The following is an 18,369-nucleotide window of genomic DNA, read 5'->3' as shown; positions in this document are numbered from 1 at the left end:
ATAACTTCAGCATTCCATACACAGGTCACCCCCATCCTGTGCAAGTCCTGTCCATGACACCCTCATGGCCGATGTCAGGGGGAAGGACTAGAGAAGTTACCCTGCAAGGGGGTGACCATTGGGCCCACTGAACCTTGCATTATTGTTTCTGATGGGGTGGTTGCTATAATGCTATTTCTGCATCTCCTGCCATAGACCTGACGCTCTGCTCAGAGACCAGCTGTACAATCTGTTTTACTTTGAAGAGTCATACAATTCTGTAATCTCCCAAAAGAGAACAGACTCTTGAGACTTAAGTAGAAAACTTGTATAAATCTTCAACCAAAGAATAAAGTGTTTAAAGGTTCTTTTCATGTTTCAGTTTCAGCTATTATTAAGGGCTTGCTTTCTAGAATTACCGTATTTTGCTGTGGATAATGCACTCCCATGTATAATGCACACCCACATTTTTGACCCAAACTCTCAGGGAAAGAAATCTTTCATTTTAATTTTTTAATTCAACTTTTTATTTGTTTACATTTAGGTACTTGCTTTTTGTATTATAAATGAATTTTAACATTTATTTTTTAACATATCATGGTACAAGAAATTTTATGTACCAGTAACAAATGTAGATATTCACGCATCATAGAAGCCCAAGAACTCTTTGTCATTGCAAGTTTGTCGTAAGTTCAACAAAACCGATTATCGTATTCCAGGGTATTATTTTGCATATGGATATCGTTGTTGATTTCTAGAGTTACACTTTTAACTCATAAACATAAATAAAAGAATTATAAAACATTTATATAGATACAGAATTAGTACTACCCATGTATAATGCACATCCTTATTTTTCCCTCACAAATATGGGCAAAAAAGTGTGCATTATACATGGCAAAATATGGTATTAGCAGAACTGTCAGTTCAGTTTGGGAGGGAAAAATAATAATTGTGGCTATCTTGAGTAAATGCCTTTGTGTTGAGAATAAGTAGACAAGGACCTTGAGGGTGACCTGTTAGGATGTACAATAGGGAGAAAGGGATTAAGACTTTACCGTGTTTCCCTGAAAATAAGACCTAACCAGAAAATAAGCCCTGGCATGAGTTTTCAGGATGACATCCCCTGAACATAAGCCCTAATGCGTCTTTTGGAGCAAACCTTAATGTAAGACTCGGTCTTATTTTCAGGAAAACACGGTAGTAATATAACAATCAAAATCTTGGACCCACAGGGCCACCTTCCTTGACAGTATCACTCTTAAAAGTTCTTCTAGTTTAAAAATGGAGGACGAAAGCCCACATTTTCTGTAAGAAAGAAAATCTGAACAAGCCATGACTTAGAATTTATTTTTGGTGGGTTAACCACTTAGGAGATACAGCAAAATATAGCATAACAAAAAGCTCATATTACGGCAGTTTAAAAGTCACGCAGGTCCTCAACTTCTGAACACTTTTGGGGAGCAAAGAATTATTCTAGAGAGAAATGTGTTGAAAAATACCTGTAGCCTGTTTTCCTAATTTCCAACTGTGTTTTTGATGATATAGATCAATGGGAAAGTGTAGCTTTGCCAGCCTCAGATGGACAAGTCACCTTGATCAAACATACAAATATATTTTAAAGTATCATTAGTGTCTCTAAAAGAAGAAAAACAAGAAGGTCCAGGAGCCAGTGGGAAACCAGCCAGTTTTTTAGCTGGCTGTCCTCTTCGTGTTGCTGAAACTACTGAAAGAAATTGCATAAATGTTTTTCAAAAATACAGGGTGATATTATATAGAAAGAAAGCATGCCAAAGTTTTAATTTCTTTTCCTTTCTCCACCCCATTTGTTGTTATTATAATAAAAATCCTTCTGTTATAAACACTTGGTTTACTATGAAGATCCAAGTATGATTTATCAAAGCTTTTGGATGTGAGTTAAATTTAATTCTGAACCTTCGTTTTCCCTTTCAGTTTGTCAAATGATAGTTTCATAGGCAATGGACAAGGTTTCCAAAACTCTTCCTGAAGAGAGTTTCTGTGGAAAAGTAAGCACAGGAGCATTAGTGCACACAATAGGCACTCAGGAACTGACCAGAGTGGTTTTCACATGGTTCACCATGAGGTCCGAGAGAGTGTGCAGTCCAGTTGTAGTAGTCCTGGAATGGCCATGGTCCACACACCTTTCCCTTCCATCGTCTATTGCTGCCTGGCAGAGACTGTGAAGCACCTTACAAGGGGAAAGGAAGAAGATTTTCAATCTCCAAGTCAGAAGTACAGTATGTAGTTGTTTGCAGGAACTCACCCCTGGGGTGAACAACAGCTCCAGAGAACCCCACCAAATCCTTGCACGATGCCTGTGGGCTTTTTGTTTCGGCCATCACACACTTTATCAGTCAGTCCTGCAAAGTAAGACGCACCAATCTCCAAACTATGGACTTTAGATATTGGAAGTGCACATACTAAGTCTCTTCAACAGATCATCTGCTCTCCCCCGCCCTCCCCCCCACACACACTCATTTTCTCAGTGAATGTAGGTTCTTCATTTGTTTGTTTGTTTGTTTACCAGGACCCAAATGTGTTAGGTCCAGTCTGATATTCCAGTCATTTTTTCTTAAAGCTGTGTGAATACTGTGTGTGTGTGTGTGTGTGTGTGTGTGTGTGTAAATGATTCCTGACTGAGTAAATTTCTTCCAGTGCGTACATCCTAGGAGAAGATACCCCCGCAGGCCTTGAGCTCTGCTGCTGTTTCACTTCACATCATGAATATTCAGAGGCTGCAGTCATTGAGGACTCAGGTGGCAAAAATAGTAAGGTGATTGAAGCAAACCTGAACATGGAAGCTAATCTACGTTTACAGCGACTCAGAGACCCTGCTTACAGCACAGATTCCCCATTCTGTGACCCTCAGACCACAGGAGAGCAGGATCCTAGGGAACTCCTCTGAATCAGGCATCTGTTCCATACACCAAGAGGCTCACGTCTTTCTGTATGATGTGTTGTAATCAGCATGTTGTTTTAAAAAGACAACAGGCCCTTCTGTAGTTCTCTCCCACAAAATGCATTTAGGCTAATAGTTCAGCATAAAGGACGCCCTGTTGAGACCAGCAATGCATGCATTGTTTTCCCTATAATGCAGTCAAGGTCTCCATAGCAAAACTGAGTGTATTTTGTGTATCTTATTTTATATATTTTGTCACCATCAGCAGTTAAGCTAAAGTAGGAACTGCTCCATTCTATTACGGGTTAAATTATGCTCGGTGCAGATCTAGTGGTGATGTATAAATTGCAGTCCTGTCTTGTTTTCAAAGGATTCTAAAATAGGTTTTCAGAATTAGTGCTGGATTTTTGCTCCTGCATGTGTGGTAACTCTTGGTTTTCTCCCTTCAGAGAAGCATCCTTTGCAGTATTCCCCCTTCCGAGGAATCACTTAGACACTTCCAGCTGGTGGCAGGGGATACAGCCATAATACAGCTTCCTCTGTCCCAGCTGTCTTTTTCACTACAGTAAATGCTTTACGATGGCTGCACTCTCATGTAAAGGTTCAGGTAGAAGAAGGTGTAGGATGAAGTCTGGAAACCATCGTTTGGGTTTTTAAAAGCTTCAGCTTCTCCAGCATCTTTGCATTTTGAATGTCTTCCTGCTTCTAGTCAAACGCTTCTCTCCAGTGATTGGGATGCTGCTGTCAGCCTGATTAAAGGTGCCTGAGGATATCACTTTTTTACCAGGAAGCTCTGCCGGCTTGAAAGGCTCTTCTTCAATGCATTATGGCTCATGCAGCCTCACAATTAAAGAAAAACAGGGATTTAGAAATCAATGCTGAAGAAGAGACTGAGAAAAAAAGGAAACACCGCAAACGGTCCCGGGATCGGAAGAAAAAGGTAGCTATGTGTGCCAGAGCATAGATCTTGCCTGGCTTTATTTTGTTTTAATCTCCTCCCGGCATCTGTTAGAAGCATTAAGGGCTTTTTTTTTCTTTTTTTCTTTTTTTTTTTCCAAATGCTGTGTGGAGTGTAAATTGAGTGTGCAAATTGGGAACAGATGATAAAATCCTATGGCAGATGACGGCCATAGGATGGGCAAAGCCAGGGAAGGTTGTACCCTGTGTGGGGGTGATTGCAGTACTGATGCGGAAGGAAGGTGTGCTTTGACTCTACGTCGGCACCGGCCTGATTCCACAGCACAGAAAGGTGTGCAAGGAAGTTAAAAGTTGTTTCTTCCCAGCCCAGTCAAGGTTACATGGACTGCGGTGACTTAGGTTTGGGGGAGAGGCCAGAGAGCCGGGCTTTGTACTTCTTAGAGGTCCGTTTCGTGGAGAAAGAGCTTTTGTGCTAGAACTGTGTCACATGTGTTGTGTTTGTTTCTCGGGAAGATCTGTGACCTTAAGGATGGAGCAGAAAAAGTCATTTCCTGCTTTGCTTTATGTTTTTCCTTTTGCCTCTTATTTCTGCGTGGTGCTTTTAGTTAGGTTGTGCAATGGAAATACGCTGTTAGAAGTAACTTTCTTTTGTTAAATACAGCCAAAATCATAGAGGCATGCTTTCCTCTGCTGGGTGAAAGTGATAATCTTGAATGCAAGGATTCCTATAACCTGGCAGGGACCTGCAACCTTCAACCCTGACTGCTTTGGATGAAGGCATGGGAATTGGTCATCCCCCACTGGTATTCTAAGATGGGGCAAAAAAAATAGGAATATTCTAGGTCAATGGTGTTTTATTACAGCTTGAGAGTACTTACTGTTTGATGGCTGTGCCCTTAAATATGACTCCGAGGTACCGACCCAGGAGAGAGGGCCCAAAGCAGTTTCTTCCACAACAATTAATAAAAATTGACTAAAACTCTGTGATCTGAGTAGGGAAGCCAGGTCATAAAGCATTTTTATGTGTCTTTGTGAGAATTCCCAAGGGAAAGATAATCTTAATTTGCTCTGAGCAGTGAGGCATGCGCTCTCTAAATGACATGCAAATTTCATCCACCACATGTACCTCTCTCCAGGAAGGATCATGAATATTTGGGGGGGGGGGGGGGGCTTTGCCATTTTCTTTAGAGGTAGTATCCATAGAAGACGCCTCTGCCTTTTGTTACATGGCAGACTTTATGAGATTGAGTTTGGAGGGCTGCAGTTGCTTTGCTGCAAGATGTTAAATTTAGATAGTTCCCACTTCAATATTCTTGTAAATAAACTTCTTGAATATATTTTCCCAGAAGTGCAAACTTAGGAAATTCTGTGCCGGCACATTTCAAAGACTTGCGCAGCAGAGGTGTTATGAAATTGCCATGTTTTGCTCGGTTCTGGCCTATCTGTATTGTATTAGGTTTGTCTGTGGGTAGGTCACTATTGATTGCCCCTCTCCACACACCTCTACCCACCCCCACCCTGATAAACTGGCTTCTAAGAAACATGGAGGGAAGGTACATATATTGGTATGAAGGGATGGTACCCTTGCTGTCAGGACTCTCTCTGAGAGTTCTTAGCTGAGCCAGGCTTATGTATAGCAGTTCCCTATGGCACCTATGACAGGGCCTGCTGCCTCTGAGCCTGGGCCCCTGTTTGACTTGGAAGCAAAATAGGGCAGGGATGAGGCAGGGGGAGCTTCTGGACTCACTAAGCTGAAGCAAATGCTTTGTGGACCAAAATGCTTTGTTATGAGTACAACAGAATCTGTCTGATGTAAATCTCTTAGCAACCAGAAGGGAACATGGAGAAATACCAATATCGCCATTGTCAACATACAGGCAGATTTCAATGTTTGTTCTCAGGACAGTCAGAATAGATCGAAAAAGTGGCTCATTGGGTAACACTTTCATTGCTATTGTACTTGTTAATTCTTAACACAGTATTAAATGTATCTTCCCTATCAAAGCGATGTGTCATGTACACAGCTAAGGTTGAATTGCTTTGAAGACATGCTAGATTTCTTCCAGGGGTGTAGCATATATAACACTTATTCCCTGGGAAGTGAATTGTATCGACTTTGCATTTATTTTTCCTATCTTTTTCTAAGACCCTCATTAAAGCTTGTGAGCTACTTTGCTCTGTATTGTAGGCCCCAGGACAACTGGCAAAGCTGCTTTTAAGTATTTTGTGGGGTATTACGGGATAGCTGCTCTTGCTTATATGCAGAAATATCTTCTAGGATCTTTTAATTACATAAAAGTAGTAGTGAGTACTCATAAAATCACAAAATAGGAAAGCTTAGGAAAAACTTATAGAGTATCTAATTTATAAAATAAGAAATTTGGTTCATGGTACCCCTGCGATTCAGGCTTGAGCAAGCCCAAAAGGAACTTTCTTGATTGTATTTATATGACCCAGCATCACACAGTGTGGGTTATTAGTAAGTACATCAAGTCATACATGGATTAACATTGGATTCACATTTCGTCAGATTTGTTTTAAACCCAATGAGTTACACATTTGGTCTATTATAAATATTAATAATCATGAATAAGTAATTACCAGTCAAAAAAAGTAGGAAACTTCTAGGAACTTGTAACTGGTCGAATTTTAATAATGATGTGTCTTCTTGTTGGCACAACACCTTTAGTGTCAAGAAAAAGAAAATCTTCCTGTTTATTAAAAAGAAATGCCTTTAGGTGAACCCTTAATCTTTTCATCACCAATTTTTCTGTCTTGAAGCACAAAAGCAAGCAAAGAAACAAACCAACCAAACAAACAGGTTTCAATGAGTATCTAGCTTAAAAGTTTCTTACTATTGTATTTCCTGCATTTCCTGCATTTCCTGCAGTTACATATCTCCCTTGCCCACCTCTTTCTATTGCTCTTCCCTGATCCTGTAATGTAATTTTCCCTTTCACTCTCCTCTCCTGATTGGCTACTTAGGTTGGCAGCAAGTAAGAGGCATGCCGAAGGTAGGCAGAGTGCCTCTGGGTAGGTTAATATTGGATCCATCCCTTCAGTAAGCAACTTGCAGAGAGGAGCTCTTAATATCCCCTGCACCCAGCAAGGTCCCAGGTGACAGGTGGTGGACAGTAGATGGCCCAAGCCACCATGAACTCATGATGGTTAGAAGTCACAAACGCTCTTTAGTCCCTGCACTTCCCTTGTTGTCACTGGCTTCTGGTGCCATGTTACCTGCATGTTTTGCCTTCTCTCCACATAAACTATAAAATACATTTCAATAGTGAGGACTATTAGGGGTATTGACCTTAATTTATTCAATAATTTTTTTAAATATATGCATGTGTGTTTGTGTATGTTTACTATGTCCTGTCAAAAAAACTTTGAGGTTACCTAAGGAAATTTATACTAAAAAAGGAAACATTTATGGAGTTCTACTCTCTCTATATATATGACTGACATAGGGATATACGTGGAGAAAATGACAATTCTGTGATTAATAACCTTCCTGATTACTGATGTCAAACTCATACAGCTATTCAGTGGCAGAGCAGGAATGAATATTCACGGCTTCATTTTTTTTTCAACAAACATTTATTGAATGATTTCTGTGGATCAGGCATTGCATTCAATGTTGGAGACAAAGCTAGTGGTAACAGTGCAGTAGTTCCCTGCAGAGGGAGGAGAAAGGTAAGAGCACCATTAAACACATTGTATACTATTAAGTATGAAAAGAGCCACAGGAAGACCCCCAATTTAACTCACATGGGCTCAGAGGAGGTTCTTAGTGAAGCTGAGCCTTAGCGGAGGAGTAAGATAGACACATAGAAGGATGGGGGTCCCCTGCTCTAAGTGATGGAAGTAGGAGGGAACATCATTGGGATGTGTGGGAAACAAACGTTATTTTGGAACACCCAGAGCGAAGGGGACATGAATCTATGGCAGAACAAATGGCTGAAAAGTAGTCAGGAGCCAGATCATCTTGCAGGGATGGAATTATCCTGCTCGAATTAGGGAAGGACTTGAGCAGACTTTAATGGTGGTGGTAGGGAGAGGAGACTGAGTAGCTTTATGGTTTAGAACCGTAACTCGAGCATCAGTGTAATAGACAGCAGCTAGGCGAGCAGTCAGGAAGCAGTGATGGTGATACAGGCACAGGAAATGCTGAGGGTCTGAACCAGGCGAAGAGTCTGCCAGTGGAGAGGGGGTGTTGCATACAAGAGGTATTTAGGAGAAGATGCAGTAGAATTTGGCAATGGGTTGTATGTAGGATGTGAGAGGGAGAGATCAGATTCTCGGGTAACTGCCAAGTTCCTGGCTTGAAGCGGAAGATGAAGAATTAAATTTCCTGGATTCATGTCTTTTCTCCCAGGGCATTTATTGACCAGTTATAATGCACCAGGTAGGGTTTTGAATTGCTTTATAGGTGGAGACTCATTTAATCTTCACAACAATGCTACAGAGAAAGTATTTTTATTATCCCCATTTTACAGATGCGAGAATTGAGTCATAAGTCTTTAGGCTGTTCGCTCAGAGTCCCCACAGTAATCAGTGGTGGAGCGGAGATTTGAATCAGAATAGTCTGACTTTCTAGTTTGTGTTCTTAACTACTCTACAGCATACGTAGTTTAATATTTTCACAGCTATGCATCAAAGTGGGCTTGGTTCAGATAATCTCCTAAATCATATGCTATTTCCTAGACACTGGGAATCTTAAATAACAGGTTTTAGATCTCCAAGTAACCCAATATGATAGTACGTCTGTGTTTCTTACCTTCTTCAATAGATTTTAATGTTTTACCTTAAGGATTTAATGTTTTAACTTATGGCTTTCTTTCTTTTTATCTTTTCTTTTCTATTGCAAAATGAAATTTAAAAATTACCAAATCCTCAGAGATGTGTTGCCGTGATAACTACACAACCGTGTTAAGTGCTTGCTGTATACCAACAATGTGTAGAGTGATTCTCACGTATACTATTTTTTTTCCTCACGGCTTCTCTATGAGGCAGGTAGTATTTCATTCCCATTTTCCATAGCTAAAACCAAGGCTTAAAGACAATAAATACCTGGTTTGAGGCCATACAGCTAGTAAGTGGTGGACCGAGACTTAAATATGAGCCATAGGGCTTTTGAATCTGTATTTAACTACTGGGTTTATGGCAATGAAACTCTAGCAGTGACTTTTAGGATTAAAGCATTTTAACGACTTTAGAACAGATTTCAGGAGACATTAACTATTGAGTATTATCCCTTGCTGTAGAATCTTGGTGCTTCCTGACATTTTACAGGCTTTCCCCATTCCTAGGCACCGGTGGCACCCCTGATGTAAGATGCCAAGCAGGGTGAGGTTCTGTACTGCAGCAGCCGGATTTTGGGAGGAGGGGATTGTGTGGAACCATGTAGGGTACATGGAACCTACTCGTTCCTGCTCTGCCAAGCACATAGACTCCTGATCTCTAGGGAGCCTGGTTTCTCTATCAGCATACTTAATATTCTACACTGTAATTGTGTGTTTACATATGTGTCTCACCCAAGAGACTACGAACTCCTTGAGGGCAGAGGTATCACAATCACTACCACCAAACTGGGGCTTGCAGAATAGGTGGATGGGTGGGAGAGTGGGGGATGGATGGATGGATGGATGGATGGACAGATGGACGGGAGAGTCAGTGTAATGTAATGATGAAGAACATATATGATGTAAGAGTCAGTATAATGTAATGCTGAAGGACTATAGTGTCAGATTGCCTAAGTTCCGGTGCTGGCACTCGCCCTTAGCTGGTGTGACCTTGGGGAAGTTATTTAACGTCTCGGTGCCTCTGGTGCCTTGGCCTTTTCACCTGTGAACTGAATATAATAATATGTACTTAGCCCCAGGGTTGTAATGAGATTTCAATGGATTAATACAAGGGCAGTGGTTGGCACAAAGTGCCATATAGTGGTAGTTGTTGCTGTTGTTGCTCATGTTCATAATGAACAGAAAAAAATGAACAGAAGAGCGAATGGACTATTTCCAACCTCAGCCTTCACAAATTGTGCCAAGTCAATCACTAAAACCGGGCTGGGGAGCTCCCTAGGAGCATATCCGGCTGCTCCCCTGTCTCCACTCTTCACCATTTGGAAGAGAATGGATGGAAGAAGGCTTAGCTCACTCACAGGAATGGTTGTCAACCTTTGTCCTTTGATGTTCCATGATATTTAGCAAGTAAATAAAATTTGTCAGCTGATTGGTTCCCTCTGCTCTGTTATTACCATAGTACAGTTTTGCTCATTAAAGTCATCTGTTCATTTTTTAAAAAACTTAACACTTTTTTGTCCTTGATCAATTACCATTATAACCAGTGCAAGAGCTGGTTAGGTATAAGTTATACATTTATTAATGGCTGAATATGTTATTTAAATTTTTTTATTTTGTCACTAACATGCTGTAGCTATTGAACTATTTCTTCGTTACTCTTGAGGCCCATGATCTTTTCTGTTTCTTAATTTTCCTTTGATAAGAATGATATTGTGTGTGGTGTGTGGTGTGTGTGTGTGTGTGTGTGCACGTTATTGAATCTCAATATTTAAAATGTTACCTTTTCATAGGTATGCTTGAGGAAAAAGAGGATTTGGCAGTATTTTATTTTCCTTCTAGTTATGTTAGGAGAAAAATTTACATTAATCATATTACATTTTACCTGCATCTGTTCACTTAATAAAAATGTATTGTGCATCTGTATTGTACCTGTCATTGTGCTGGGACTGCTAATATAAAGGATGGGACCTGTAGACCCATCTACCTGCTCTGTTTTAGATTCTGCTTGTACTCTACACAGGTGAAGGACTGAAGAAAAAATGAGTGTTTTTTGATGGACCTCCTTTTTGATGGATGCCTTTTGAACTATTTATTTGATTTTATGTTAATACTATGCCATGGTGTTATTCACATGTACAAAAGCATTCCCCTAAGTTTAATTTTTTATTAGTTTCAGGTGTACAAAGCAACATTTACACCCCTCACAAAGTAATAACCCCATTCCCCAAGCTTCTACCCCCTCCGACATCTTATATAACTGTTACAATAACATTGACTATCTTCCTTATGCTGCACTCCACCTCCTGTGACCATATATATATATATATACACACCATGTATGTATGTTATATATATATACACACACGTATATATGTATATGTGTGTGTGTATTTTATATATATTTATATATATATATATAAAATACACACACACATAGTTGAAATACAATATTGTACTTTGGCTTCAGCTGTACAGTGCATTAGTCAGGCATCTACACAGTCTATGAAGTGATCCCCTTGATAAGTCCAGTGCCCATCTGGCACCTTACATAATCTTTACAACATTGTTGATTATATTCCCCAGTCTGTATTTCATATCCCCATGACTATATTGTTCGACTAATTTGCTCTTTCTAATTCCTTCACCTTCTCCCCCATCCCCTCCCCCTTCCCATCTAGCAACCAATAGGTTGTTTTTTTTCTATATCTGGGTCTGTTTCTGTTTCGTGTGCTCATTTATTCTGTTCTTTAGATTCCACATATAAGTGAGATCATACAGTATTTGTCTTTCTCATTCTGACTTATTTCACTTAGCATAATATTCTCGAGGTCCATCCATGTTGTTGCAAATGGCAAGATGTCATTCTTTTTTTATGGCCGAGTAATACTCCATTATATAAATGTACCACAGTTTCTTTATCCAGTCATCTATCAATGGGCATTTCTGTTGTTTCCATATCTTAGCTATTGTGACTAGCACTGCAAAAAACATAGGGGTGCATATATTTTTTCGAATTAGTGTTTTGAATTTCTCTGGATAGATATCCAGGAGTGGAATTGCTGGGTCATAAGGTAGTTCCATTTTCAATGTTTTGAGGCACCTCCATACTGCTTTCCATAGTGGCTGCACCAGTCTGCAATCCCACCAATAGTGCAAGAGGTTTCCCTTTCCTTCACATCCTCACCAGCACTTATTGTGTGTTTATTGATGATTGCCATTCTGATAAGAGTGAGGTGGTATCTCATGGTGGTTTTTATGTGCATTTCTTTAATGATTAGTGATGTCGAGCATTTTTTCATATGTCTGTTGGCCATCTTAAGTTTAACTTTGTTGTGTGACTTGCCTAGGTCACAGAAATAGCTGAACTTGGAATCAAGGTCTCTGTGGTTCGAAGTCCCTTGCTTGGGACAATCAGAACCCTTCTACAGCAGAGGTTTTTTAAAGGAGGTTTTTGTTACTAAACATCTATAGTGAATTCTTAAGGGAAGAATTATCACTTTTGGAATGTCAAAAGTTAAATTATTTAGTAATTGGAAATTTTGTAATTATTTAAATTTAACTGCACAATCTAAATATTATATAAATCATTATACTTAAGTTAGTGTAATTTTACATTTGAAATAATTTTTAAGAGAAATCCAGTCAATGAAACAAAAACCAGAATTATTAGCTTATATCTATTGATTGATGTATAGGTTAAATATTGAAGGAGGATGTCTAACTGCAACGTTACACCGTCAATCGCATAAGCCAAATATTATTTTAAAGAAATATTTGTATAGAAAGGTAACACTTGAAAACAAGCAGTCTGCTATAGTTCTACCCCAATTGGTGTTTCTAATTTGTATAAATTCAAAGTAAAATAATTGAAAGCAAAGCATGGACATCAACTTAGAATCTTTCACATATAGTTCAGATTTTTCTGGAGCTTATCCCATTCACTCAAGAGTATGTTGTCCTGGATCCAAAGTGGTGTCATGAAATGGAATAGTTCATCATTGTCAAATATAGGAGCTGCTTGTAAAATGTACAGATTTCAATTTAGACCGGGACTTGGTTCCAGTAAGTTATTTCCCAGTCATAGGTGACCTTCTACTGATTAGGATCATCTCATCAGTTCTGTTTGAATGTGGATTAAGCCCATTAAATTGGGTAGAATAGAGACTAGCGTTTATATCTGCCAGGTCTATAGCTTGCCTTTTGGCAGAACAAAAGCCAACTAGTACTATCTCCACATGAGAATCATACAGGGACCGTATGGAAAAGAACGGGGAGAGAGAGCTTGGCCAGAGAGGGTTGGAAGGAAGGAAGTCCAAGATTTTCTAGCAACTGGAAGCCAACGACTCTGAAACACTTATAATCTCCCTGTAAGTACCCCTATAGCCCTGTAACTTCAATGATATGAACAGCATTATTTTATCCTAGTGAAATACAGGTTTCTAAAAAGGCCATACAGTTGAAGAGGGTTGTGAAAACATGATAACTTTTGTTTAGCAGAGGGTTAAAAACATGAATAAAACAGGCAAGCAATAAGGAGAAAGCTGTGGGAAGGGGGCTAAGTATAGAGTCCTTGAAAAACGTTGTTTTGTTATAATGTTGATGAGACGCCTTAGGAACTTAACTCTTGTTTGTATCAATTGGCCTGTGGTGAAACTGGTTTCCTTACACGTTGTTTTATTTAAAACACCTACCGATGATATTGAGGACTTACTGTATTGTAATCCACAGTGGAAAGAATGGGCTTTGGGCCCGCATGTGAGTTCATATCACAGCTGCTACTGATTAGCTTTGGCCTCGGTTTCCATGTTGGTCAACTGTGGATATTGATCCTTTACTTGAATACATATTGTAAGGAGAAGAAATACTATAAAGGTTATTGGCATAAAGGGAATACTTAGCAAGGTCTTCCAGCTTTCCTTCCTTAGCCTATGGGTTCTCAGATGTAATCAAGTCAATAGGAGGTGGAGAAGCTGAGAAAACAAGGGAATGCTTTTAAGAACTTTTGCACCTAATAAACGCTCAGAAAATTATTCAATGAATGAAATATTACTCATAGACTGGCATCCTCAGACAGCCCTTTGAGTCCTGCAGTTCAGCTCTTGGCAAACTTTTCCACAGCCCTCGGGGAATTAAATCTGTCATTTTGAGAAATACTCCTGAAGACTCATATTTAAATACATTTTCCATTCATTAACACTAGTATTAATTAGCTTCTCTCAGTAGTTAAGTGATAACTAGGTAGACATTGAAGAAATCTAAAGAACCTAATGTATAGATCGAAAAGTATCAAATCATTTTTTAAACAAACTATTTGCATATTTCAGCATAAACATTGAAATATTTATAGGGGAAAAATGTACTTATTTGGGTTGAATGGAGCAATCTTCACTGCATATTTTTATATTATAATTATTGAAAAGAAACAAATGTTACCTGTGCAATGTTACCAGTACGTATATGTCTGTAAGATATATATGTTTATATTGTTACCAACCAATTTATCACCCCCTTTAGGTAGCACCACTGCTAAACAGCTGGTGTTACAGTTTCAGGGTAGCTGAGGACTGACGGAAGAGTGAGTAATCTGACCAATATAGACTTACCACCTTTTATATCTAATTTTAGAACCCAAAGTGACCTGTTGACTGTGTTTCTTTACCAGCACATTCCCTCTTCCTACTTTCTCAGACTGCCACTTATGAAGGCCTCTACTGTTTTCAGACACAGCAAGTTACCCAGCCCCAGACCAAATCGGCCCACTTCAATAACTGCCACTTAGAATTATCTGTGTGTTTAAACACGCCCATTCACCCTAAACCACATAGAAACACTGAACTTGAAACCTGGACATCTCTCTTGAGACATTTTTATTATAGACTCCGTGATTTTTTGCTTTTTAAAGGAGGACAGTACAGTGAGATACCCAACAGCAAAAGCATATGGAAGAGAATTTATCCTTTCTTTATTGAGCTAAAATCCATTAAGGAACTACAGTGGGCCAGGCACTTTTCTGAGTGCCTTAAGTAGATTATTATATTGAATCTTCATGCGTGGATGGTATTATCCCGATTCTCTATGAGGAAAATTAATCTCTGCAAGTTTCAGCAAGCCCAAGGGTGCACATGAGTGTAAGTGTAAACCCAGGTCGCTCTGATTCCCAGTCCTTATTCCACTACTCCTCACCCTTCACCCCTCATTTTCTACCAGTCCCGGATCACTTCCAAGACACCACCGAGAGCACCATTTTCACGGAAGACTGGGCTCCATGAGATGACTCTTTCCTGGGCCCTGGAATGCCTTGCTGGGGCTTCTGCCCCTAGAAAAATTCTGATAGGAGCCTTTTTGTGATTTCTCTCTTCTCTCCAAAAGGAAAGTACACAATGGAGTATGGAGAATAGGAGGGTGATGATACTGGACGCAATAAATAAATTTACTGAACTTCTAGTCACTTTCACTTCATGCATTTACTCGAATGCATCCTACCTTAACGAGCTCATAATCATACTTATAGTAAAATAAAGAAATGGGAACCTAATTCCTAAAATGTTTGTATTTTTTAAGATAAGCAGTGAAATCATTTTGTGTCAGCTGATATCTTGGTTTTTTAAATGAGTCCATTCCCACACATTTGCTGATGCCTTCCATTTCATGCTTATCATTTTTATGAGAAAACAGTGGAAGAAACTGGTTTTAGATAACACACACAGGCCTTCAAAACACACCAATTTTAATTGCCTAGATTAGAAATTAAAATACAGTTTGCAGAATGATAAGAAATGAACACCAACATCAAAAAGCTCCTTCAGCTGATGACGTAGACAGAATGTTAAAAGTGAGTCATCATAAGCTTTGCCAGATTCTTTTGTCATCGTTAGGAAAGATCTCTTACACCATACGAAGTAATGTATTTTGTTTCCTTGACAATAAGAACAATGAATTAGAAATCTTTTATTTGGCAAAAATTGGAGTTTCAGTTTCAATCAATAGGAAGGAAGCCTGCTAGCAAAAGTTAGGTTCCATTTACAACAAAATCATGGGTAGGTGCCAAACGCTGTTATCTCAGTTAATACTTATAAATGAACCGTCTGAGATAGATGGTTTTGTGCTCATTTTGCAGATGAGGAGCTTGAGGCTTAGCAATTGAGTGTATCGGTTACAGTGAGCAAAAAACAGAGGCAGAACTTGAGCCCATGCTCCGACTCTAAGGCTGCCCCCTGCCTCCCCTTTCACTATTCTGCTTACAGATTATTCAGTGGTCGAATAAGATTCTTCCATTTAGAGAAGGCTTGTACTATCATTTTCCATTATTTTATTTTCTCATCAGTTTTTAAATCATTTTTATGCCACTCTTTGTTACGAATGTTACTGCTCATTTGTTTGATGTGATCAATACCAGAGAAAAAGGGCTTTTTAAATAATGATGCATGACTTGAGCGCTACGTTTGCATCTGCAGATATTACATGGGGACATTAAGTATTATTACAAAGCACACGGCAATTATGAATCAGGTACAAAAAGATCATAATTGACTTTGGCACTGTGGGATTTACAATAGTCTGAGGAGGCAACATTTACTGAAGCCATAACCTTGAGCAATGCATTTTGTTTTCTATTAGTAAATTCCCATAATGTCCAGTCTCATAATTCCTGTTCACATTCCTGCTACCTGCCTGATAAAGGGTGAAGGGGAGATGACATGCTGGAAGGTTCTGACATCACTGAAGCCCCACACTGTCGACTGCTCCCTCCCTGTTTTGTAAGGACCTGCTATCCCTCTGTGCAATGATTTGGCCACTACATAATGAGTATATTTACTTAGCTCTGTCAACACTCAAAATACATTTGCCTGCCCTTAAATAACAGGAAGATAACCATATTGATATTGAAAAATGCTGACTACAATTAATTTGTTTCCTTTGAAGAGTGGCCATTGTTAGCAATCTGTACCTCTGTAGCTTTACTGTACCTCTTCAGTTGGAGTTGTTCTTTACCATCTAAAAATAAATGGTTTACTATGCATATGTATTCCATCCACATTTATTCCAAATAGAATTAATATATTAATACTGGTTCTTCAGGCATGTGAAATTCACACATCCACTTGTCTTTATTAGTATAGAATTAACTATCCGGATCATCTCCCTCAACTCCAGTCTGTGATTCTTTTCAAAAGGTTTTAATTGTGTTCATCTGATCTGAAATTGGGTGTTTGAGGGTCATTTAAAATAAGGATTTCCCCGTTCACTGTGTTATGACCTGGCTAATGTGAGTCCTGGTCTTGATTTTGCACAGACGTTCGGTGTGGTTAAGGCAGCATGGCTTTCTCTTTCTTGCTCCACGGCATTTGGGGCCAGATTCGGGCCTCTCTGGGCATCCCGTGGAAGAGTCTTGTCTTCACTGGCCAATTGTCCTGTATTTTACATATGTTTCAGTGGCTATTCCCTGGGATAAGATGAAAATAATTATATAGCCATCCATTTATCATCTGATGAGCATTCTTTTTGCTTTCTGGCGGATTAATTAGGATTTTGTTTTCAGTACCAAGAAGGGAAGGTGTTCTTAGGTGCAGCTGGCATTCCTGGCTTTGACCTGCTTTCCTAGAGCGTCCCTTCAGCATTAGTGGAACCTAAATTATTCATTCGATCTGTGCTGTGCCTGCATATAGAGCTCATGCCACCCTTTTTTTAAGTGCTGCTGGGGATCTCTGAAATAATAGGAAAATTGATTTTGGGAGGCTCGGTGGAATATGCAAATGGGCCGGGGCGTGAGTTGCGGAGTCACATAGGCTTGAGTTTAAGTCTCGTCATGATCACTTCTTTGCTGCGTAGTCTCAAGTTGGTTACTTAACTACTCTGAGCTTCTGTGCCCTCATCCGTAGTGGTAACATCTAGTGCAAGGTGATGTTATGAAGACAAAATTAAATCAAATGTGAAGTGTCCGGCACAGTGCAGTAATTCAACAAATGTTAATTCCTCCCACTTTCCCACTTCTTTCCTCCTTCCCTCATCCAGTGGGAAGAAATGAGTTTGTTTTATGCTAAGCCTTGCTAATGAGACCTGTCAGTTAAAATGAGGAAAGTAAACTTGCTGTAGTTAATTACATGTAGGGGGTAAAGAAACAAATAAAAATATATGCGTGTATATGAAGAAAAATATATTTATATAAAATGTAATAATTATATACATACACATATATGTACCCTGTTTCCCCTAAAATAAGACCTAGCCGGACAATCAGCTCTAATGCATCTTTTGGAGCAAAAATTAGTGTAAGACGGGTCTTACTATTATATAAGATCTGGTCCTATATTATAGAAAAATAAAACCAGGTCTTATATGAATTTTTGCTCCAAAAGATGCATTAGAACTGATTGTCCAGCTAGGTCTTATTTTGGGGGAAACATGGTGTATATTACCTATACATAAACATATATGTGTGCCTATAATTCAATATGTTCCAAATAGCACAGTGAAACTCAGAGTCCAGTTTATGTTAATTTCTATTAGGAAGAAATGTGGTTTACGGAAACAGCATTGAACGTGGTATGGAGTGTAAGAATACTTGGGTCCTCTGGAGGTGCAGTGAGTTCCCAAGATCTCTCAGCACAGCTCTAGTATATTCCGCAGCAGCACCCCACCTCCAGTGCAGGTGTCTCTATTCCGCGTGAGGGAAAAGCCAGTCCTTTGTCCCCTGACTGTCCTTAATGGATTTACCTTTGCATTCCCATTAAAGGTTGCCCACTGGCAGCT

At 39.3% G+C, this 18,369-nt stretch overlaps 1 protein-coding gene across 32 annotated transcripts in view; it reads left to right on the top strand.

Moving 5' to 3' along the window:
* Positions 1-18,369, top strand: part of ANK3 (ankyrin 3) — a 593,532-nt gene that overhangs the window by 286,526 nt on the left and 288,637 nt on the right. For 6 of the 32 annotated variants that reach the window (XM_088792000.1, XM_088792013.1, XM_088792011.1 and 3 more), the window contains exon 1: positions 3,265-3,839. The exons of 3 other annotated variants lie outside the window; for them this stretch is intronic. In XM_088792000.1, coding sequence (XP_088648126.1) covers positions 3,726-3,839 — 114 coding nt within the window. In that variant the 5' untranslated portion in view covers positions 3,265-3,725. Of the gene's footprint in view, positions 1-3,263; positions 3,840-18,369 lie in introns of those variants that run through there. 23 more of the 32 variants (XM_088792017.1, XM_088792016.1, XM_088792021.1 and 20 more) reach the window with 11 other exon arrangements.

Source organism: Rhinolophus sinicus, chromosome 15 (genome assembly GCF_057876585.1).
Source record: "Rhinolophus sinicus isolate RSI-liver-muscle chromosome 15, RSI-T2T, whole genome shotgun sequence".
NCBI classification, from domain to species: Eukaryota; Metazoa; Chordata; class Mammalia; order Chiroptera; family Rhinolophidae; genus Rhinolophus; species Rhinolophus sinicus.
The sequence above is the reverse complement of the archived record's forward strand: the minus strand, read 5'-3'. Positions and strand labels throughout refer to the sequence as shown.